This window comes from Populus trichocarpa, chromosome 19 (assembly GCF_000002775.5).
Source record: "Populus trichocarpa isolate Nisqually-1 chromosome 19, P.trichocarpa_v4.1, whole genome shotgun sequence".
Classification (NCBI taxonomy): Eukaryota; Viridiplantae; Streptophyta; class Magnoliopsida; order Malpighiales; family Salicaceae; genus Populus; species Populus trichocarpa.
This window is the reverse complement of record NC_037303.2, coordinates 2,521,829-2,546,898: the sequence shown is the minus strand read 5'-3', so window position 1 is coordinate 2,546,898 and position 25,070 is coordinate 2,521,829. Positions and strand designations below refer to the sequence as shown.

Here is a 25,070-nt window from a genome sequence, read left to right as displayed (position 1 = left end):
TTAATTTTATTTATGAACCTGCTGGTTTTTTTATTTATTATTAGTGTCTACATAATAATTAACACAACTACACAATAATTCGTTATTAAACAATAGTCAGTTGAATTATACAATAATTCTAAATCTTTCATATGAAATTCATAGCAAAATACACATCAATTCATCAAAACTCATTTCAATTCATATCTATATGCATATAATAAGTATGTTGATTAAATTATACTTAATCATTTCTAGACATTTAAATTATTTCTAAACACACACACAAAAGTTGTATGAACTCACCAAATCAAATATATGAAACAAGTTTTAATACTATATTATAGTTTCAAATATAAAAAAATACCGAGAGAGAAAAATTATAGCTTATAGAATTTAAACTCATGCCTCTCCTAACTCCAAGCATCTCATTAACAATTAATTACAAACAAATCTGTGATATAAAATGACAATCAATATATGTATATTGTAAATTAAGATACCTCAATTAATAATTAATCCGTGATTATAGTGAATTAAGAGATTTCGGTTAAATAATTTCAATAATATACTCTGTCAATACACGAGATGCCAAGAATAGTGGTTTTATATGAACATTAATTTATTCATTTATAATAATAAAAAAAAGAAATATTTAATTGATTAAATTAGTAAATTCAAACATTTATTTTGAATACATTCATATCAAAACCCCTAAATTATCATAAACCCTAATGTTTTTAATGACTAATTATAAAAGAATATAACTAAAATTAGATAATGAAATAAATTAAAAAAAATGAAAGAAATTTACCTCATAAAGCAAAAAAAGAGAAATTTGCATGAGAGTGAGAGAGGCATTCAATAACGGATCAAAATGAAAAGAAGCTCTATGTTAATTAGTGAAAGAAAAAAAAAATTGAGTGAATGAGCTGTACATAAAAATTTTAAGTCAATGAGCTGTACATATATATTATATTAAAATATAATTCAACAATAACTTTCCACTTTTTTTACTTTTCCGTGTATCAAACTCTCATCAACATATTATATTAATATCCTAATATTAAAAATATATTTAAAAAAAATTAAGAGGGCAATTGCCCCCTTTTATACATACATGGCTCCGCCACTGGACTTATGCCGTTATGGCAGCACGAAAGTTTTGTTTTTATAAATTACCATTACAATTGCTTTACAAGGCAAATGACATTACACTTTTCAAGATTAAATCTGTTTTTTATATTGATAATCCCTTTGAAGCAGCAAAAGAACACGAAATTTGATGCCCTTAAAACAGCAAAAAAAAAAAAACATAAAATTAAGAGCAACAATGATTTTTGCGTTGATAAAAAAATACTTCAAGAACAAAAATCAAATAAATAAATAAAATTTATCTCAGAAATGGGATCTACGGGTCAAATAAAAAATGTGTCCGAAAGTGGACCTATGCAGTGGATTCTAATTTTAATATCTCCATGTCACTGCTGATTTGTGAAGCCTAAATTTGTTTTTTTTTTTTGTTTTTTATTAACATGAGTATCCAGGCCAGCTTATACGCATCTCGACTAATCCTACGGGTTCTAAAGTTAATAACCATGTAAATCTTCAATGGTTCTGATGTTTAGTGACCTTTAAGGAGTAAACTTAGAACCTGACTAGTTAAGTTATATTTCTCGGGTTCAATATCCTACCGCTTGACCAATACAAAAGAAACCTCCCATTGGCAAAGTGAATCAAAATAACAAGCAATCAACAGGATTTCATCGAAAAAAGGGTTAAATTCAAGAGTTTCTTTATCTAACCCACCCGTCAATTCAATGAAAATCGCCAAATATCCATGAAAGTCTTCCAAGATGTAGAGTCTTACAATTTGGTCAAGTCCTTGTGTTTGCGTCTAACAACAAACCAGGACATATTAATTCTAGTTTCGTTGGTCGACTCTCGCCGAAACTGACAGGTTCCAGCCTCGCATCAATTCAGAGTTCATCACTCTCAAAGACTGTTTCAGCACCAAATAATCAACGACACCAATTAATTTTTACGAAAAAGAATTATTAATTTGGTCCGTATAATATTCTTCAGCTGCAAGTACCACACATCAACTCTTCAATGCATTAAGAGGTCTGAAATGACAATTTATAAACACTGATATTCAATCTTCAATCTCCAACGGCTTGACCAATAACAAACAATCAAGATAATTCAAGAATTTCAACGAAAAAGGGATTCAATTCGTCAAGTCCTTAAGTTTGAAGATTGATCATAGCTGCTATTGGCTTAATTAATGGATGCGTCCACCAACAATTCGGAGTTCATCACTCTCAATGACTGTTGCCACAGTAAATAATGAACGAGACCAGGATTCCATTACATTTAATTTAAAATAAAACCAGCCGCCAACTCTTCCTAGCTTTGGAACAATGGCTTTTTTTTTTTTTGTATGGTCCTTTGCTGTAAATTTATGGGTGTTTCCATTAATTTATTTTTAATTTGATCTATTAACTCTTATATTATTTGAATTTGTTTAATGAATTATTGTTCTCTAAATTTGTTCAATTAATCTAAGAATTATCCATATAGTGATGTGAATTATCCATATAGTGAATTTAATAATTATAAAACCTAATGAATTATCTCATAATATACAATTAATTAATCATTCTAATTGTGACTTGGTCTAGAATATATTAACAATAAATTAATATATATGTTTAAAGCTAGACAAACATAGCATAATAGAGAAATATATATAGAAAAACAAAAAACTAAGCCAAATTAGTAAAAAGAAACAAATGATTCAATCATTGAGTTTTTATTTCCTCGAGTTTTTTTAAGAATTATTAATATATTTTTAAGACAAATTATTTGGTGATTTAAATACTATATAAATATAAAACTTCATTTTATTACTAAAAAATTTAATAATGATACATAATTATTATTCATATAACATTGAGAGATGTTTGAAAACAAAGGATTAATTGAATAAATTCTGACAACATGATGGAGATTCTCTCATGTTCTCTACTTTTATGCTTTATTTCGGTCACTAAATCTAAATTATGAATTCAAAAAAATAAGTTATTTTACATATGTTGCAGTTAGAATTCAAAGTTAATTTCTAACATAAAAGAATAAGATATCAATTTTATGAATGTTTTTTAATATAATTAATTAAAAAATATTTAAACTGATAAATCATAAGAAAAACCTTGTGAACACTAATTAAGGACTTAAGTTAAAAGTTGATCTTTCTAATAAGAAGCAAAACATTAGATGCATATTTAAATATTTTATAAATGTAGGCTACAAAGAATCTTGCTAATTAATAGTAATAATGTGTAATCAATTTTTATTTAATTTTATGACAATTAAAGTGAACATTCAATGGAGTTTGAAGGATTAAAATTCTTGAGAAAAAAATGTATTTATTTAGTCAAGATCCTCGTTTTTTTTATTAATGTACTTTCTTATTTTTTTGTAACACTTTTTTTTATTAGCAACATGATTTTTAGACTTCTAAAATCTAAAATTTAAACTTATTAAGAAAAACACACCAAAAACATCCTAGAAACCTTAATAATCAAATTTCTAAGCTCAAAACTGTTTCTAATAAAACAAATTAAAGAAACAAACTTTACATATCCCGATATATTTTTTCCAACATGGTTAAAGGACAAAAGAATCTTCATTGAACTCCCCTCCCTCCTATGAATCAATTGATACCAAAATTAGTTTTTCTTTATGGTGGGAATGTGGTCATGCTAAAACCTTTATTTTTTTTTTTACATTATCTTTTTCTATCATCTCTCAACATTTAAGGTTGAAATGTGAGGGAAACGAAGTTCAGGCATGGAATTGATCTTTTGTGAAATTTCTGAACATCTATGTACATAACACAAGGAATGAAGTTTTAGAATTGAAACATAAACACCTAAAACTATATGGACAATTAATGCAAAATTCTAAGATTCCAAGGACCAAATTAATTGAACTTTTTATAAAACATCATGGACTAAGATCAAATCATGAACACATAAATTATTTGGACCAAAATTTAAAAAATAAAAAACTTTAGAGACAAATTTAATTTTTTTCAAAACTTCAAGGACTAAATTGATCTTTTATCAATATATAGAGACTAAAATATAAGAAAAATAAAATGTTATGATCACTAGATGAACACCTAAACTTCAAGGACCAAATTTAAAAAATAGGTACCAAATTGACTCCTTTTAAACTCCAGGGACCAAATTATACTAATGGAGTTGAATTGCTGTGAAGTTTTAGGAAAAAATATAAATAACAAAAACAACAGGGATTAAAAAAGAAGAATTTGAAAATTTTAGATATGAAATTGAACTTTTTTAAAAAAATTGATAACTAAATTGAACTTTAGTGAATGTCCATAGTAAAACAGCTGCTTCATTATAATTTTATGTAATAAAAACAGTAACCTCTTACTTCTTTATCATTTTATTTCTCTAACATATATAATTGAATTCAGGACATAAAAGGAATAAATTTAGGAAATTTGCCATATTTTATATATATATATAAACACAGATTGACCTCTCACAATTTGGTTTAGAAAAACAAATTGTATAAAAACATGAAATCTCTCTTACAATTTTGGTTGCAAGATTTTAACTTCCGAATCCATTGAATCTTCCACATTGACCCAAGGACAACGACTAATCCTTCAATCTTGAAGAACGACCAGAGTGCTCTTAACGTCGTTTGAAATGAGAAACAAAAACTTTTTCCAGGAATGTGTTGAAGTCAATGCCATCGATATTAAATTAGTATACTGTTATATTATTTTCTTCAAGTTATCAAGTCTTGCACTGTTCTTTAGATAGAAAAGGGAGGCCAAGTCAAGGATCACCAAGACTATTTAGTGGTTCACACGCATGAAGAAAGTATTATAGAATTGGTTTCTGAAACTAGAGGCGGCTTGATATCCGATGGGTGCCATTTCTTGGTTTCTCAAGTTTATGTTCATCTACGCCTTGATTTTCTCACATGTTTCGGGGGTGGCATCCTTCAGTGCTATTCCTTCTAATGCCATCGATTACAAGTTCAAGAGATTGCCTATAAAAATGGAATTACGACAGCCACCGTCTCCACCTCCACCACCTCAGCTTGCTACGAAGCGCGGACCGGGTCACTGAAATTTGAACGCCTACCTAATTCAGTCGTGTAAGCAGAGATTACATCCGGGTTTTTTCAAGGTTGTAGATTCAACGGATCTTCCTCACATTCAGTTTGATTTATAGCAAGATTCTGGTTCTTGAATTGTATTTGAAGTTTATTAAAATGGGTTTGTATTGTTGTGGAGATGATTTAAGAAATGTTTGAGAAAATAAATGGTCCAATAAATGATTAAAATGCAGTTTATTAAAATGCAAAACAATTGAATCTACATTTATTTATTTATTTTTACTGTTAAGATTTACTCTAGTACTTCAAAATTGTGGGTAATGAAAAAAGAAAGTATCGAACAATACTTTTTCAAGTGAAACAATAATTTTAGATAAAATGTAATATACATTTTTTTCGAAGATATGTATCCTATTGCTGTACAAAGTCCTAAAATTCTTATCTTATCGCTCTACAAACTTTTTTAATTTATTTAATTCTTATCTTATCGCTCTACAAACTCACAAAGCCGAGAAACGCATAGCAAAAACATTATCTATAAAGTTCTTTATGCAGATGTTCTTCACACCGCTCCTCTGAGAATTAAGGAGGCAGCTTCTTCATTTTTCTCGGCTTTGTGTACAAGACCACAGCACAAGCGAGCTCCGTTGGGAGAGGTGGGTTATAAGAAGATAAATGTAGAGAAAGCTTCTTGTCTGAAAAGACCGGTATCAATCGAAGAAATCAGTTTGGGATTGTGATGGTCAAGATCTTCCGGGCCAAACGGTTTAATTCAATTTTAAATTTTGTAGAAAGATTTGGAATTTAATTAATCTGTTATGATTTATATGATCTGGTGAATGAATTCTTCCAATCAGGCAAGCTTCCGAAAGGTGTAAACCATGCATATGTTACTTTGATCCCTAAAAAACAAACACCAATAGGATTCTTAGATTACAAACCTATTAGTATGGTAATGGTGATCTGATTTCTTACCTTCAGTATGCAGCGACACCCTAGTCTTTTCTCCAAATGATCTAAACTCTTTGAAAATAATCAAGAGTTCAGTATCCTCCGGTGGTTTGAATTATGTCCTGGTCTCAAAATAAACTTTTATAAGAGTTCAATGATCGGTATTAATATCGATATGGTATAGAGTACAACTTTGATAAACTCAATTTATTGTAGACATGATTTTTTGCCTTTCACTTACCTGGGGATGCCCTTAGGATGTAATCCTAAAAGGATCTGTACATGGAAACTAATTATTTTGATGCTCATAAACAAGTTGTCAATGTGGAGAGAAAAACTGCTTAGTATGGTCGGAAGAATATGCTTAATCAAAAGTGTCTTAAATTCCCTTCTATATGATATATGTTTGTTTTTTTAATGCCTATAGGATTCACAGGGATACCTACCAGAATTCAGAGAAGATTTTTATGGGCAGGTGTCTTTAAACAAAGGAAAAATTGCAAGGTTCAATAGAGTATCATAGTGAGAGAGAAGGATAAAGGTGGTTTGGGTATTGGTTCTTTGTTGGGTAAAAACAAAGCAATGTTTTACAAATAGATATGGTGATTAAGCTCAATAAAAAATTCTAGATGGAAGGAATTAGTATTGTCAAAGTGCTACCCTAGTTTTGCGAATGGATTGTCATTTTTTGATAATAATTGTCGTACGTGTATGGCATCGGGCGATCATCCACTCTCAGGTATTTATCCAGATAATCGAGAAAATTGAAGACACAAGAAATTCCTGTTTTTTATCAATGAAAAGAAGGAATGAGAGTCGCCACCTAGTATTTTAATCACTAGGAACTCTAACTGGTCTCAAAGATCGAGCACGGGGACTGGTTGCGTAAAGGAAAGGTATTGACACCTCAAATACACCCTACTCAAGGTAAGCTACATTGCTTAATTGTCTAATATATGCTAAGGTCTAATTGTTGGTCTGTCTATGGTTTAAGAAAAGTTTTCGGTATAATTCTTGTTTTTTGAATTTTTGTTGTATGAAAAATATGATATGGAATTTTTTTTATATGTTTTGAGAAACTTGGCCGTATGTATGAAAACAAAAACACATTTTTTTTTGTTTTATAATTTTTTTTGCAACATTTCAGAGAAAACCAGATATTTTAATACTAGATTTGTATCTTTACAGTATAAAAATACAAACTGATATTAATCAAAATTGATAGAAAAACTTGTGAGAAAATCACAAATTTTTTAAAAGAATCTTTAGAATTTTTTTGTCTTTTTTTTTATATATAATATTATATTATATATTATTATAAAAATATAATAAAATAACATTGGGTTGGGCCCAACCCAATAATCTAGGCTAAGCCCAACCTGTTTGGGGCCAAGTTCAGCCCAAAAAGTAACTGGCCGACAACAGCCCTAGACAGGGGCTGGGCCAAGAGTGGCCTAAAGGTGTTGGGTCGGTTCGGCCCACAAGATATTTTTCTTCCTTTTTTTTGACTGAACCGGACCCGGGTGGAGAAACTCTTTACTATTCACTTGCAAAACAGTGGTGGCGATGAAGAAGACGAAGAAAAAAAGGAAGGTGGCTAACCGGGCAGTGGTGGTGTTGTCATTGGCGGTGCTGTGGCGGCGGGCGGTGTTTCCAACGATGGAGAGAGAGACTAGAGAGATCTAGAGAGAGGTTATTGTTCTTCTTTTCTCCTATGTTTTCCTTCTTTCTCTTCTGGTATGTCTCTCTTTTTTTCTTGTTCCTCTCTGTTTGTTTGTCTTCCTTCTGTTTCTACTTTCTTTTCTTCTTTGTTATCTGTTCTCCTTCCCTCTGTTTCTTTTCTATTCTTTCATCAACTCAAATGTTGTTGGTGTGGCTTGTGTCACTTTCCTCTCTCTTCTAAATACTACCCTCTTACCACACTCCTTTTGGATAATCAACATTTTGGTGAAACAATCCATTTGTGCTCGATATACACCTAACCAATCTTTTATCTATTCTCAATTTCTACAAATCTATTGTTATTTAATGCTTGCATCAAAATATTTATATAGTCCGAAGGTAAGGGATTGTTAAAGTTTATCTCATGGCATGAGTTCGAACCTTTGTAACACAGACAAAATTAAATGGGATTCAAACCTGTTTTGAAAGAGTCAAACAACACACCATTCAACCACCGCTCTTGTGTTGGTACGTATTCATTAAACATGTGTGTGTATAACACAGACACGTAACATACATGCACAACACAGACAATTTAACTTGGCAGCTGGCAACTAACAATAAAATTGCAGAAAGCAAAGGATTGCGCAGTTAAACAGAAAATACTTGCACAATATCAGAAATATCAGGTCCTCAGACAACATTTAATTCTTCATCATTTTTTCTTTATATTATATTAGTCATATAAATAATATTAATATGAATTGGATTGACCCATCATAGATGATCCAGAACCATTTTTTCCTTCTCAGACATTATAAAACACCCCTCAAGTTTCTGTGCTTAATACATTATGAGAATCAATCAAGCTGGTCTTATTCCTGAAAGCAATGAAAAAGCAGAAATTTTAAAGGAAGCGTCCTACGACTTCAAAACGCATCACTTGCGTATCAAAACAACAAAAAGTTGAACTTTCTTGCTTGGCAGCACATGGTGAGGAAACTCCTCAAATTTTTTAGCGTATCGGTTAAACAATTCATCAATAATTTCACTTCCAAAGTGTTGAATGAGCATTCTCTCCATGCCAGCTCTTACGTGCATCACGATTGCCTTCCCCATGCTGGAGGTGTTGGTCATTGATGCGTGGACTCCTGGACTTGTCAGCTCCATTTTTTCAATGTCAAAGCATCCATTCTTCTGTACAAGCTCCATCATCTCCTCAAGAGATGGTACATACATTGGCAAGTTAAAAGAGTCCACTTGAGCTTCGCTTATCTTCCCCTGCGCGCAGCAGATATTATTAAATATATATTTGTCATTTGTGTTACTCCCCATATAATTAATATGATGGCAGAATTGTAAGAGAAGACATCAAATGGAGGCACTTAATATTATGTAAAAAAAAGGATAGACAATACACTTATTCATTTCTAGCAATGCTAATTTTATGGAAAGTTTCCTTCTTAAATAAAACAATACAACGCTTGAATTTCTAGGACTCAATACATAAGATGGACTCAATGCATAAAAATTTTTTAGATATCATATCACAAAGGATATTTTCTAAGATATGTATTTTGCACTTTAATTATTTGACTCACCTCTTTTGCCATATCCAGTAAGCTGGACTCCAAAAGTTCAAACATGGCCCCTGTAAATGTTTGGGAATAAGGGATCCCTGTTGGGTTGGCTGGGAAGATCATCACTGCCATCCCTCCAGACACCATCTCTTTTGCTCTGGCATCTAAAAAGATCTCTATGCCCTTAGCATATTGGGTAGCATAAGCATTTACCACTTCATCTGGGGCATTAATATAGTGAATCCGCCCCTTGTTCCATGATGGAGAGTTCATGTCTAGTAACTCTTCGGGCACCTTGGAGAGGATATGGAGTGCAATACAAGAATAAAAAAAATGAATAGAACCCTCAGGAAACAATCGGCCATGGAAAGACCCTGGCACGCCCGCTGCAAAGTATTGCCTATTGGGAGGGAGAGAGGAGAACAGAGTGTTGAAATCATTTGATGTTAGATCATTAAAGAATACTTGGAATTCAGGCTTTTGATTAATGTTGAGGTATTGTGCTTGATACTTCCTTTCTATAGATTCTATTATATTTTGTATTGCTAAGAAGGTATTTGGTCCAACCGAACATCCAACATCTACAATACGTATAGTCTTTGAAGTAGAAAGCAGAATTTTCAGGTCAAGCTTCTCAGCAATTGCCTCGCCAATTTTTTCCTTTGAAGCATTTACACTATGTCCCTGCAAATTTCAAAGCAAAATAAGATTACATGTTATAGTTGTGAAATAACCATCTCGTTAAATAAAAACTTATATTATAATAACTTTTTTTATATTATTCTCTAATATATCTTATTAAATAAAAAAAAAATTGAACTTTAAACTTTCAGAAACCCATCACTATTAGCTGTGAAGTTTAAACTTTTAACTGCTTCATTCAAAAAACTTCGTATATGGGAAGAGATTTCAAAAATAATTTTAAAAACTTGATAATGAACTCGAGCATAAATATATCCATCCTTCGTAATGAGATTTTTACATGAGAAATCATTCACAAATCCTTTATATAAGTAGATATTAATAAATATATATATTTGTTATTAATGTTTTTCCCCATAAAAATTGATCAGTCAACAATTCAGAGAAGCATTAAATACTCTATAATCTATAGTTTTATTATGGACTATAGTGACTAAACCTGAAACCTGAATGCTAAGTGTATTGAATAAATTACTTCTAATATATCCGATATTTTCTAAATCACCTGCAAAAAGGAGTTTTTGGCGTAACTAAATCTGCCATCTCCACCATTCATTGCATCCAACTCCGGCGTTGTGGTAGCGCTGGCCCCCATCTTCAATTCTCTGTCGATAATGTAGTAGCTTGTAATGAGTGTTATGCTATGGCGACGACTCTTGGTTTCCTTATATAGGATTTTTTGTGGACACAGGTAGGCTGGGAGTGAATATATAATTTTAATAAATAAAATTTTGGTAGTCAACTTTCCTTAAAATTGCCAACTTTTCTATACGCGTTTTGTATTAAAATTCAATAGAATTGATGCTAGGTTTATGGCTCATATTGAACCAAGTATAAGCTTGGAGTAATTGTTAAGAAATTTGAAGCAAAGATCAACTGAAATTGGTCCCCGACTTTGAATTTATGGCTCTCGTATTGCGAGATCCTACTCTTATCTGTTCATTAAGTGTTCGGTTTTTACAAGTAGGTGGAGAATTTGTAACATTAAAATAATGTTTAGGAGTAGGATAACGGTAGCTAGCTTTTCAAAGTAATTTTTATTGAAAAATATATTAAAATAACATGTATTTTCCCCTCTACTTTCATATGAGGATCGATTCTCTATTCCCCAAAGGTAGCTCTTTCTGACCCTTACACCATAAAAAGAATACCAGTTTCCAATCGGACAAGAGAAGCAATTCGAGTCACCTTCTTTGTTAGACCGACAGACTACATGAGACCCAGTTGCGAGCAATAGCGTCTTACACTTTCCCAAAGACCAATACAAAAGCGATTCGCCATAGTCTAATCGATCACGGAGGACAGCCAATGACCGAGCTCACAGTGGAAGAAGTTTTTATTTTTAAAAATTATTTTTAATATCATCGAATCAAAACAATCTAGAAATATTAAAAAATATAAAAATTTAAAATTTTAAAAAATATAATTTACACTGTATTTCCAAATAATGCCTAAAATAGTTTGTGTTAATGCATGATCACAAAAATATAAAATGCCCAATAGGATTTGGCTCCAGAGGTCTAATCTTTTCTACTTTTTTTTTCTTTTTTTTTTTTCTCTCCTCTTCTTTGTTTCCACAACTGACTTTTTTCAAGATAGCAAAGTAGGTTGTCATTTATTTTGAATGTTAAATTCAATCCTTATTATTTAATATTTTTTTTAATTTTATCCTTAAATATTTAATTAATTGGAAATTGAAATTTGTAACTTTTTTAATTTATTTTTTATTGGGTTATATCTATATCTTAATCTGGATCATAGATTTGACATTGCTTTTTGAAATTATTAATTTATAAAGTTAAAAGTTTATAAAAATAAATAAATAAATAAAAGAATCTTCTTATTAATGATTTTCAATAATATTACTGTTCTGCTTGCTTCTCTGAAAACCTGCTAAATCTTCCAAACCCGAGCAAGAAGATGAAGAATATTAGCTATCAAAGACCAAGCACAACCCTTAGCCTGGTTGAAAGTCAGCAACAAAGTCAACTGCATCTTTAGAATCTCTCACTTATTCCACGAATATTATCATAAGTGCCGATCCCTTTGACTATCGATCTATTCTGTTGGCTTTGCCTTATTTGTATTCGGCCATCAACATACAATACCAGTTCTTGGCATGATTTAGAGCCGATTGTTTTTGTATTAAAAAAAAATTAATTTTTTTTTTAATTAAATTATTTTATTGTTTTTTAATTATTTTAACATGTTAATATTAAAAATAAATTTTAAATAAAAAATATTTAAAAAATCAATCACTGCCCCAGTAATATCATATTAAGTCCAACAAAATTCATAAATATCTTAATTTTTATACGAACTGACAGAAAAATTTACTAACACTCTGAACGAGACGTGACTGATGTATCAATGATGTAATGATATGCTCCTTTGAATCTTCGACAGGTACTTAGCTTTTTTTGGGTAAGTGGTTTGATGTGTGTTTTTAAAAAATTTAAATTTTTTATTTTAAATAAATATTTATTTATTTATTTATATATATATATATTGTAGTGTATTTTTAAAGTATTTTTTATTTGAAAATATATTAAAATTATTTATTTTAATTTTTAGCATCAATATATTAACATTATAAAAAAATATTAAAAAAATATTAATTTTATACTTTTTCAAATTAAACACATTTAAAAATAAAAATTATTACATTCTCGAACACTCGTACACTCACTTGTATTCTTCTCAAGAAAAAGGAATTGAAAGGTTAGCTTCTCAATAAATGTAACAACCTTGATTTTCTACGTTCTTTTCCGTGATACATTGGAAATTTTTAGGTAATTTGTTTTTATATAAGTTCCATCAAAATTTTGATAGAGTCTCCTTTATACTGGGAAGTTCTAAGTTATCAACAAAATCATATTACACTTCCAATTTTATTTCACATCCCTATACAATTATCATAAATCTTAACCCAACTCATCATCATCAACACAACACATCTTATTCAATAACATCATATAATGTAATTCAAGTGAAAGATTCGATTTCAACTATAAACATGCATGGTTAAATAGGTACTTAAAGTTACAAACATTAAATTAAAGTCATACATTCAAATTTACGGATTAATATTTCATTTCAAGTTTTAGGAGATAAGTCTCTTAATTTACAAATAATTATATGGTCAAAAGCAAAAGGTAACTAGACCAATATCATTCGTAACGCGACCTTGATGGACCTAAAAATAGAAATTAACGTGTACATATAAATATAAAAGGTAGTAACAAACAATAACAATGACAAGTAATAATCTCCATGGAATTTCTTTTGATACATAAAATTAGGCATAAACCTCTTTTACAACATACATTTTTCATCTAATACCAATATCCATCTAATATCCTATCCCATTTGTCGAGAATAATTTCATCTTGAAAATCTCAACACAACTCAATGATTTTCGAACACCATCTCCTTATAAATTAATTCTCATTTGATAACAAGATATCCATCTCTTGGTGTCATTAGTTTATCTCATTCTTTTGAAATAACTAATCAATATTTTTCCTCTTATTTTCTAGGAGGTAATTGCCGATACTAATGAATCTCATTAGTATCATTAATCTCTCAATACTGGGTTAGACTAATTAATTACATTCACGTGTTGATATCAATACAACCGATTGGTATCATTAACTATTTCTTCTCTAAAATAGTTAATCAAATCTTATTCATATCTGGTTTACCATCAAAGTTGTCGATGTCAAAAACCCTTGACATCATTAGCCTCCTTGCCTGGAGTAACTAATCACACTAGATACCAATGTGACCCATTGATATCATTAACTATTCTCGACCCGGAATAATTAATCAACTTATCTTTTTCACTTAACCAGGAGTAACCATGCCGATGTTAGTGATCTTTACTAACACCATTATTCACCCAATTGCTCAGATTCGACTTATCAATTAAAGAAATGTCTGCACCGATGAAACCCCATCGATACCATTAGTTATCCAAACCCGGATAGCTAATCAATGTCATTTGAAATGTCGGTAACAATGGAACCCCATTGATACCATTAGCTATCCAAAACTAGATAGCTAATCAATGTCATCTGAATCTTCCATCTGTACCGATCTCCTTTCACTTTTCTTATTAACATCATATGCATTGTAACCACGGTTGTCAAGTATCATTCACAAACATTCTTAGTTATCGACACTATAGTCACTAAGCATCGTTCACATAACCTTAATCACCCTCATCACAGTGCCAAGTGTCAATTTATGCCCTTAACCACCCTTATCATGGTGCTAAGTATCATTGTAGTGTATCCTTAGCCACCGACACTATAGTGACCCATTATTTATCATTTCTCCTTCAATCTCCAAGTCATTGTGTATACCCAATCCATACTGTTAGAGAATAATATAAATCATATCTTGGAACCTCACCTAACAGCTTAAGCGATTGGGTTGAGATGGTTCTTTGACATGGTATCAGAGCCTTGATGACCAAGCGGTCACGAGTTCGAATCTCACCATCCCTATTTATTTGATAAAAATTAAGCACAAGGTAAAGTGGGCCTGTGCAAGTTTCAAGCCCAAAGGGCTTTCGCTTGAAGGAGTGTGTTAGAGAATAATATAAATCATATCCTGGAACCTCACCTAACAGCTTAAGCTATTGGGTTGAGATGGTTCTTTGACACATACTAAGGCATGTAAGATAATTACGTCTATTCTAAAGTTATTATGGCTAATTCCATACCTATCAATGTAAGGTAATTATATCCATCCTAATAATAAATTTAATACATAACAATGTATACAAGATACTTATATTTGTTTAAACATTATACTAATTAATGGAGGTATATTATTGTACGCAAAGTATTCTTATTAATTCTAATAATATCATCATAAATTTGATACATATCAATGGAGTCTTATAGGACTTAAATTGCTGGCTAATGGTTTTCCGGCGACAAGAAAGTTACCTAAAGTGCTTGTCGTAATAAACTTCATTACGTAGTTTAGGTTAATAGTATTTGTACTAATACTACGATAATGGATTTGTTTTCTGGAAATTAGCTAATAATTTCCTCATATTGAGTTCAAGTGCTAAGATATTACTTACTATCCTGACAAAACATTCAGATTTCAGACAGAACAAAATAGTTTAAATAATAACTTGCTCCAAGGGACCAAAGTCCTCGAGCAAGTTAGGAAATCCATAACTATAATTTTTGCAATCTGACAATCTAAAGATGTCGAATGGTTGAAAAGAAGTCTGGTGGGTGTTGTCCCTCCTAAGGTGGATTATACTGACATAAAATCTAAGCTACTATGAAATGGGAAAAACTTGATTCGTTTTAGATTTTGGGGTGCAACTCAGGCAGTCAAAAACTTCAACACACATGAAGCTATGACGGATGCGTGAGAATCAGAATTTTTGGATTGGAAAACCATTTTTGAAAAGCTTAGAGAATGGATATGTACTGACAGGGCGTCAGACAGATTTGCACGGGTTAACATCTCTGGTCTACCTTCAGCAGCATGGAACAAGGACTACATCAGCTCTGTCTTAACAAATCAGGGAAAGATTATTGAGTATGATCTTAGTAGTATTAGCCACAACTAAGTTTTTGGAGTTCGAGTTTTACTTTGTACAACCTCTCTTGCTCCACTGAATGATACATTTAAGTTAGAGATTGATGGTGAGAAGGTAGATATTACAATTTCAGAGATAAATCCATCCCTTTGTCCATGTTTATCATCTACTAAGCTTTCCAAGGATACAACTCTAAACTCAGAATCTGAAGATGAAGATACACAAACTGTAAACGATGACAAGGCTATCCCCTCTGACCAACCCCATCCCAGGAAAGCTGATGTTCATGACTTTGAGATTATTATTAATCCGTGCCTTGACAGATTGGAAAAGGCTGCTATCTTCGATCCCAATGCTGCAACAAACATGCCTGTACATCCACTGTCCTTGTTTCCTGAAATTATGGAATTTCAAAAGCAACAAAATGCTCTTGATTGGACGACCTTGCTGTTGGCTATTTTAGCCTCAGAAGAAACAGAATTACAAGAGAAGGCTTTAGTGTTTCAAGCCAACTCATGCATGGGCCGAAGTAAAACTACAAGCCATGATGATCTGGGCGTCATGGATTTTGAGGACACGACCCAAAAATCTTCCAGTATAGCAGTGAGGCCTCTGGATGTAAGCCTGCAAGATGGCATGAAATATCATCACTCTTAGGAGCAGCAAGAAGAATGTTATAATCACCTAAAAAAAAACAGTTTTGTGTCAGGCGATTCAGAGCAGAGTCTAGACTCTTTGGACTCTAGCATTCGAGCAGTAAACTCTAGAATTCAAAGTCAGGGTTTTTTATTATCCTCTATTATGATTTTATCATGGAATGTTGTGTACTGGGTTCAATGTCTAAAAGTAGAACAATTAGTAAAGCTATCCTGGACTATGACATTGATATCTACTTAATCGTTCAATCTAAAAATATATGATCTCAACTAGTCACGTTGGACGACTTCTACTTGTGGATTGGATTTGGGGGCATGCTCAAGAAACCATGGAAGATGTCAAAGCTACTCAAAGAGTCGTTTGGTTCGAACTTTTAAACTTATAAAATGAACGTGCACATGCATGCTCATCACCCTGTGAGTTTGTCTTTCACAACTAAATTCAATAAATTTGAAGAATGTCACTCCACATCTGTAATTTCTTCCAAGAGAAAAGCAGCAATATTCAACAGTATATAGTCAAAAGTTTACCTTCGGGTGTAGAAACAATAAAAGGTGAAACAGAGATTACTAGTTCATAACGCCAGACAATGGCACTAATAATAGAGCTGTTGTTTGTTAAGGCAGAACCTCTAGCAATATTTCAACATTAATCATTCATTGGAGTTCACGGGCAAAGCAGGATGCATTTCCCAAGACTCCCTTTTCTTGAGGTACATTAGCCATTGAATTATGTAAAACTACAAGTTAACTTGGTTCTGGGAGCACCCCTTTCACTTGGATCAACAAAGAGAATATATGTGTTTCGTTCTATTGACTGAGATGTAAGCCTGCGGGAATCTTACCTCCTGCAATCAAGTTCCATCAAACTGGCATAAATCCAGCACCATAAGCCTATAAATACTATTGACCAAGAGGCTATTTTTCTCTTTTCCGCCTTTACCTATTCATAAGGTGGATCCTTGTGTGCAGGAATCGAAATTCAGTGATCACTTTAGCCAATGTTCTGCAAGCTGTTAAAGCAGCTGCAATTTCATCAGCAACTAGCTCACCACCCTGTACGTAGTTGCCAGTTGTTGACAAAGTGTCTTTGTATATCAAGACAGTAAAATGCCTGCAAAAACAGAAAGAAATTCGAGAAGAAAACACCTACAGGCCTTACCTCCGGAAATATCCTGAAAGAAGATTAAAAGAGACAAACACAAACACAAAGAAAAGAGAGAAAATAAAATTCATGTAGGGTTTCTTTCTCCTACTTGTATGTATTTTAAAAAAATAAATCTAAAAAGTAAAGCACTATAAAATTTCTTCGCCACCTAATTCTCCTTTTATTTTCTTGAATCATCAACCAATGCATCCTAAAGAATATTCATTCTCTCACTTCTGTTTCTATTCAAAATATATGACCAAAGTACGAGAACTGCTTTCTTTTTTTTGTTTACTTCTGCATATTGCAGCTGTCAGCTTAAATTTAAGAGAAAAGAAATAAAAGGCGTCAAAAGTTCAAATTACTCTAGCATACCGTAGGTGAGGGGTTCTTACAATCTTAAATTGATTGCTCTTTGCTTGATTCGTGGAGATAGGATCAGATTTTGAAAGCTAAATCTTGCATCAAAATAGAAAGGATGGCTGCTGGTCTTGGAGGGAGGTTGATTGAGTGAGCATGTTTGGCACGAAATCTGTAGTGGATTCTGAGAGTTAAAGCCTGATTTCTTATATCATGATTGTTGCCAACATATCAAAGAATATGTTTCTCTCATTTTTGTTCCACCAAGAGAATCAATTAGGATCAAAATCAAGCCTTAATGTTGCACCAGGATCAGCCATCCCTGCCTTGCCTCGAAATCTGCAGAACACATGAACAAAACAACATTGTTTCCATTGTATCCTCACTTTGTTCTTCTCCCTTTTAATCAAAACGCACAGTTTCACTTAATCTGAAACGGTGTCGTTTTAGTCGATGTCTTTTCTAATTAAATCAGGCCTATCTTCAATATAACTCCCTCCATTTTAGTTCCTTTTGTATTTTAATCCTTGATCTTTGAATCTTCCTTAATTCGGTCAATTTCACTTTTTTTTTAATTTCTTTCGATCTTTCCTCTGACAGAATCAGAATATATCCTCTAAGTCCTCCGGTTTATTCATTCTAGTCCTTAGTCCTTCAATTCTTCATTTTTTTAGCCAAATTGACTTTGAATTTCAATTGTTTTTGTTAAATTAAGCTCTTCGTTAATTTTCTAACTTGGTTATTTGTTCTAACCTCATCCTTGAATTTTAATTTCTTTTAATTTTAGCCAAATTAAACCAATTTAAGCCCATTCCTCTTTAATTCAGTCCTCAATTATGAGTTTAAAATTTTCAAACTTTATTTTTGCTTCTTTACTCAAATATTGATCCAATTGCAACCCTAGCTACATATTTTTTATTATTTTATTTATTTATTATTTAGTGTTTTTTATATTTTTATATATTTCTTTTAAAAGACTTCTTGACACACAAAACTTAAATGAAGAAAATAATGAAATGACTAAAATTACTAAAAATATATATTTTTTTGAGTTTTTTTAATTTTAAAAGAATTACACACATAAATAGAGGGTAAAAAATTGAGTTACAATATATAATGGTATTGAGATACTTCTTAAATTTTAGAAAATAAATTAAAATTTACATAATTTTAATTACTATCTCATACTTACGTGGGGTTGAGAGGTTGAACTGCATGAAACTTTGAAAGAGGTGATTGATAACAAAAAAAAAAAAAAAAAATTAAAATAACATTGAGTATCCCAAGAAATTAAAGTTTATATACAAAAAAAAAAAAAAAAACAAGACGGATAGTAAAATATTATTTATGAGGAAAATTTAAAATAGGGCAATTAACGATGAAATTTATGCATTTTCTCTCTTGACCTAGCTACACGGAGGACCACTAACCAGGTCTATGATGAAAACTAATGATAATGTATACTGAGATGTACACCTTCGCTATAAGTTCCAAACAATTAGTTTTTTTATATTTTTAACATATATATTTAAAATTTCAAACAAAATATATAACAATTAAAAAATTAAAAACTAAATTTAATATAATCAATAAAAACAAGATTTTTTTGAATGTTTTACCTCTTCTAAAAAGTTTTTCATCAAAAATAAAAAATATATTTTTTTAGAAACCACACCAAACTTTTCTTTGATTAGAAAGTGTTTTTTGTTAATTAAATATTTTTAATAGTAAATAAACACAAACAAATTTAAAAACCAATTTTCATGAAATAAAAAATAAATAGGAGCTATATGAGTTCGCATAATAAATAAATAATAAAATATTGATTAGTAATACAAATATTAAATATGTATGATCAAAATATATATATATATATATATATATATATATTAAAAAAAAAACTAATTGTTTGGAACTTATAGCGAAGGCGTACATCTCAGTATACATTATCATTAGTTTTCATCATAGACCTGGTTAGTGTATAGGTAGGTCAAGAGAGAAAAACTAATTGTTTTTTTTTGTTCACCAATTTTTTTTAATGATAATAAATACAAGAAAATTTAAAAATTATTTTTTATTAAACAAAAGAATATTTAAAAACATAGTTTTTAAATCCGACCCGATAGTCAATCCGGTATGATGATCGGATCGACCGGGTTTCGCCGGGCCAACTTCCAAACAGGTTTTTACTTAGACCCGGACCGGTTCCAGGCCAGTATCGACCCGCCGGGTCGGTCCGGATTTCAAAACTATGCTTAAAAAAATTATCTCTTAGACTATTTTTTTAAATTTTTATTGACAGCTCCTTCATTCGATTCTTCTCTTTACCAACCCTATCATCCTTTTTCTATATACTCTAATTTTGTACTGGTGTCAGGATATCAAAGTAAGACTTTACACGCAAAATAATTGAAACTAGTTTTTCAATTAACATAATTGAACTTAATTTTAATTAATCTAGTTTACTAATCAACCTCCAAAACTAGTTTTTCCATCGGTCAATCTTCCAGCTTCTCAAGAGTTTTGAATTAATCCCTCCGGTTTGTTTCTCTCCTAAACAAGGCCTTAATTTCGAAGTACTTGAATCCTTCATCTCCTGCAGTATAACAGATCAAAATCTCATTTCCACCATTCCCATTAATCAGAGCCGCTAGAGACCAAATATTTTAATTAATGAACCTGGTTCTTTGGGTATGTGTTTTATAGATAATCGAACATATTTAGGGTTCTAGTTAATGTGTGATTGTGAGTAAGAACTCATCACTTCCTAGTTGAATTGATCGGTTCCTGGTAAGGTTCATAGTGGTTAGTCAGGTTAGAAGTGACACCATGAATAATGTTGGTAGTTGCTTAAGAGTAATATAAAATTATTATTAAGATTCCATACAAAATCATAAGTTTTTTAATTGAAATGTTAATTTTCATAATTTTATATTTTTATTTATCTTAATTCGGATTATATAAGATAGTGGTAGATTTATGTAAGTTTTATACTAAAAGAGTATTTTTCACTCTAAAGTAATATAAAATTATTTTTTAGAATTCCTCCCAAAACTTTTTAAGCATTTGATTTGAGTTGAGATATTGTTTTAACAATAGTTCATTAATAAAAATACTTTTTCAACCTATACTTTTTCCATATTAATTTTAATTTTAGCTTTATTATTTTACTTAATTTATTGTTTTCTAGTTATTTACCGATGTTTAGGGTATTCAAACCTATTGTTTTAGATTTTATGAGACTTTTACAAAATAAAACTAAAAACTTTTGCAGCTTTGATTGTTTTTTACCTGGTCTGAGGGTTTAGACGTGTGTTAAACTCAACTTTCTCTGCGTCAATAAGATAAGTACAAGATGATCAACTCTATCTACAATACAGTGAATATCAAACATTTTTCTCTACATCTTTGGAGCTGTTGTTGTTACTCTTGAATGGATTATCTTCATCAACTGGAAATTGCTAACCATTAATGTCAACCTTTTATCTTCAAACACAAAATCCATCTCAAAGTTTGCACTTTGAATTTTGACTGCCTTTTTGGATTTTTTTTCCGCTTCCTAAGTCACAAATCAAGTTCTTGGCAACGAACTTACTAGTGAACTTCCAACTCCAACAATTATCACAGTTGGCAAGTTGACTTCAAAAGCCTTGAGACAATTAATAAAAGCAAGTGGACAACAGGGCAGTATTTATTTGCTATTAGTTGTAACAAGAGGAGACTGAGGAGTATTTCAAATGTTCAAAAATATGCTTTCTTGAAAAAACTTCCACGCTAACCAATGCCTTGTTTTGTAAAAAAGTCCTCCATTCTTTGTATAAATGGAAGACAAACGCAGTAGGTGTTACTACATCACTTCAATAAAAACATAGGTAGCAATGGAAGCGCGTTTCTATGTTCTTACTATTGTGCTGGTCTTGGCAGTTTTTGCACCCGCAGCAATGACTTGTTATGGCAGAGATATTTCCATCCATAATTTCTACAAAATAGAGAATTCAAGAATGGTCTTGCAAAGACGTATCCCAGATGATGACTCTCCTTACTATTTGAGGAGAGGAAACACTGCCGCGACCAAGGTATCACCTCCGGTGGCCAGCACGTCAAGAGGTCAACATTTATCACCAAATTCACCTCCAGGAGTCATACATTGAGATCAGCTTATGTTGTGCTTTATTCCTCCCCATTTTGTAGTGTTTTCGTTGTATCTAAGTTGAATAACATGGGGCCTCTGAGATTTACCTCTTGCTTTTCTTCCTTAATTTATACTCCATTTGTTGTTCCGATTTGCTGGTCTAGAGCCTGCAGTTTATGTGCATGAGGAAATTCATGTTTTCAAATCCATGCAAGAACAATAATAGTTATCGTCATCTCATTTAAATTTATTAAAACATCATCGTCTTAATTTACTCCAATGGATTGGTCTACTAGTTAGTTAAAAAGGTATAATTTCTTCCGTGACTTGCCATGTTCAAATTTTGGGAGCCAATACACAAGGAATTAATTTATTAAATTTCATCAAATTAAAATTAATATGAAGGATGTGTTTTTAAGATCATATAAAGAAATAAAAAACACTTATCTCGAAATTGAATTTCATCAGGATTACAGTGGCACCATTTTTGAAGAAAATACATTATTCCAAAATATGAAAATATTAACGAGGATATTTTCAGATTTGTATTCATTTTCTTCATAATTGTTTCTTTTTTGGTTGTAATCTGGGTAAACGCCCCAAAAACTTAAATTAAACGTGAAATAATAATCTGTTAAACCGTCTGTGTGAAGTTAGCCTCCCTGTAGATGAGCTTGAACTTTAACTTCCCAATCACTAGCAAGTAATTTCCTAGCTTTGCTTATCAAAGTATAGTTCACATTCAGTTTTATAAAATCTTTTGTTATGAACTCTACTGTGACGTCTGATTCAAGAATATGTTGTTTGAATCCTAGAAACCACGCGAGCTCTAGAACAGTAATATATTGTGTTAATAGCAAAACTCCAGTTACAAATATCGTTTCACAGTTGGCAGGATGACTTCATAAGCCTTGGGACAATAAATAAAGGCAAGTGTACAAGGGCGAGTGTATTTATCTACGTTTGGTTGGAAGAAAAAGGGATTTAATACTATTTCAATATTTCCACACTAAAAATACAATGATCATTTTTAGTTAGCTCCTCAGACTTAAATTATTTAAATAATTAAAAGGGAACTGGATTCGTTTAAAACCAAACACTCACAATTCTAAAAAATAAAATAAAATAAAAAAACAATCTGTCAGCACATGCATTGTTGACAAAACTTTTAAAAAAAAATAATAAAATAAAAATCCTCTTAGTTTATTAGATACGAGGACTTGACTTTGATACTTGTTAGATGGGTAAGTAAAGGAGTTTGTATTCAAAAATCAATAAAAAAATTATTCTTACCCGAGTTGTGTTCAAGAAATTAAAAAGGAATTACCAGGTATGTTTATAATTGTTTCTAGGAAAGTCTTCCATGTTTTCAACATTTATTGACGGGTTTAAAGATTATTTATCTTTCATTGGAAAACTTATATATCAGTTTGTTGAAAAACTTATCATCAGTCATTCTTGTTCTGATAAATTTATAGATAAAAAAAACATGTTAAAATAAATTATTACTTTAATCTGTTTATATTTTTATTGGTAAATATAACAGAATTTTTTTCTAACTTTTTAAAATATATCAACAAATTTAATCTGTCAATAAAATCATCAATAATGCTTTAAAAATATCTTTTAAAAAAAATCTATTAAACAAAGTATAAAATAATTAAATTAAAATCAAATCAAATACTTAATTATTATACATTTAAAAATTTACAAATTCAAATACAATTCATTTAAAATAAAGAAACTGAAAGTGAAGAAGGAAAAGGTAGATCTTCGCTGGGATTATAGAGCTAATAAACCTATCTTATATCTAATTGAATTCTCAAATTCAAATCATCAAATTTAATAAAATTTCTTGAGTGTAATAAATTTTAATTTTAATTTTAATTTTAATAAAATAAGTAAATATAGCTAATTAGTCTAACCATCGATAAAGATCGGTAATCTATCTAAATGTCAAATAGTAAAATTATTCTTGGTATGTGGAAAATTTGATTTCTTGTTGTTTGGTAAAATGACAAGTGAATTTACGCCTGTCCAATATTGGAAACTAATTAATGAGTATTTATTTTTAGTTTAAAAAATAGTTTTCCAGCAAGTTTTTTAAAATATGTATTGTTCGCCATCACACACATATTCTAGTTAATTTTTTATTCAAGCCATTGGAGGAGCTAGCATAGGTAAGTGAAAGACAGTACATTCTCAAACAGACCTTAAATGGAGAGGTTTTGACGTTGTAGGCCTCCTCCATTCAATAAAATAAAAATGAAGGTTTCTTGCTTCATGCTTCTCCTGATGATGTTTTTTGCTATGATGTTGCAAGACCATCAGCCAAGCATAGGCTACAAAGCAATGGCCTTAGTCTTGGACCGCAGTCCCGAAATGGGTAAGGTTAAAATTGCTTCTACCAACCATTTCTCCACGGAAGTAAAGGTGGGGCAGCGAGGAAGGAGATCCCGGAGGGCAATTCCATCACCACCTCCCCCAAAACCCAATAGATTGGGTCGTTGGAAGTGGATCGCTCCACCCGTATTTGGTGCCCCTCCGACACCGACACCACCTATGCCATCGTCGCCGCCGCCCCCATCTCCACTATCGTCATCTAAAGGCGCATGAATTTTAGAGTAGCATATGAAAACGTTTTCGTTTTCTCTGTTCTTTTTTATTTTTATTTTGATTTTTTTTATTTGCGAGTTCTTGTTGTGGCAAGAGATGAATGTATTTCATCTTTTTCTCTATGGCCAAGTCATGGCAATGGAGATATGGAAGATGGAAAAATCCAATAAAAATCTAGCTCATTTCCTTTAATGACATGGGGCCTCTGAGATTTACCTCTTGTTTTTCTTCCTTAATTTATACTCCATTTGTTGTTCCGATTTGCTGGTCTAGAGCCTGCAGTTTATGTGCATGAGGAAATTCAAGTTTTCAAATCATGCAAGAACAATAATAGTTATTATCATAACTTAATTTTTGATTATTTTATTTTATTTTAATTATTATTATTATTTTATTTACTGAAAAGGATAAAAAAAATGATGATGATAAAAAAATAATAATGATGAAAAACAAGTAAAATGAAATAAATGAAAAATGAATTAAAATTTGGGTTAAGGGCAACATGATTGGAAGTTTTGGGGTTTAATTAAACTTTGGAATTAATCTA

At 31.1% G+C, this 25,070-nt stretch overlaps 1 protein-coding gene and 1 long non-coding RNA gene across 2 annotated transcripts in view; one reads left to right on the top strand and one right to left on the bottom strand.

Moving 5' to 3' along the window:
- LOC127904778 (uncharacterized) overlaps positions 1-24,837 on the top strand; it is a 37,804-nt gene extending 12,967 nt beyond the window's left edge. Inside the window, exon 2 of the long non-coding RNA XR_008058221.1 lies at positions 24,341-24,837. This is a non-coding gene — a long non-coding RNA (uncharacterized LOC127904778). The remainder of the gene's footprint in view (positions 1-24,340) is intronic.
- Positions 8,462-10,713, bottom strand: LOC112325981 (loganic acid O-methyltransferase). Its single transcript, XM_024593179.2, has 3 exons — positions 10,546-10,713; positions 9,360-10,022; positions 8,462-9,039 (listed from the first exon to the last, which is right to left on the bottom strand). The coding sequence occupies exons 1-3, from the start codon at positions 10,633-10,635 to the stop codon at positions 8,698-8,700; spliced, it is 1,095 nt and encodes a 364-aa protein (XP_024448947.1). The 5' UTR covers positions 10,636-10,713; the 3' UTR covers positions 8,462-8,697.
- Positions 24,838-25,070: the final 233 nt, after the last annotated feature.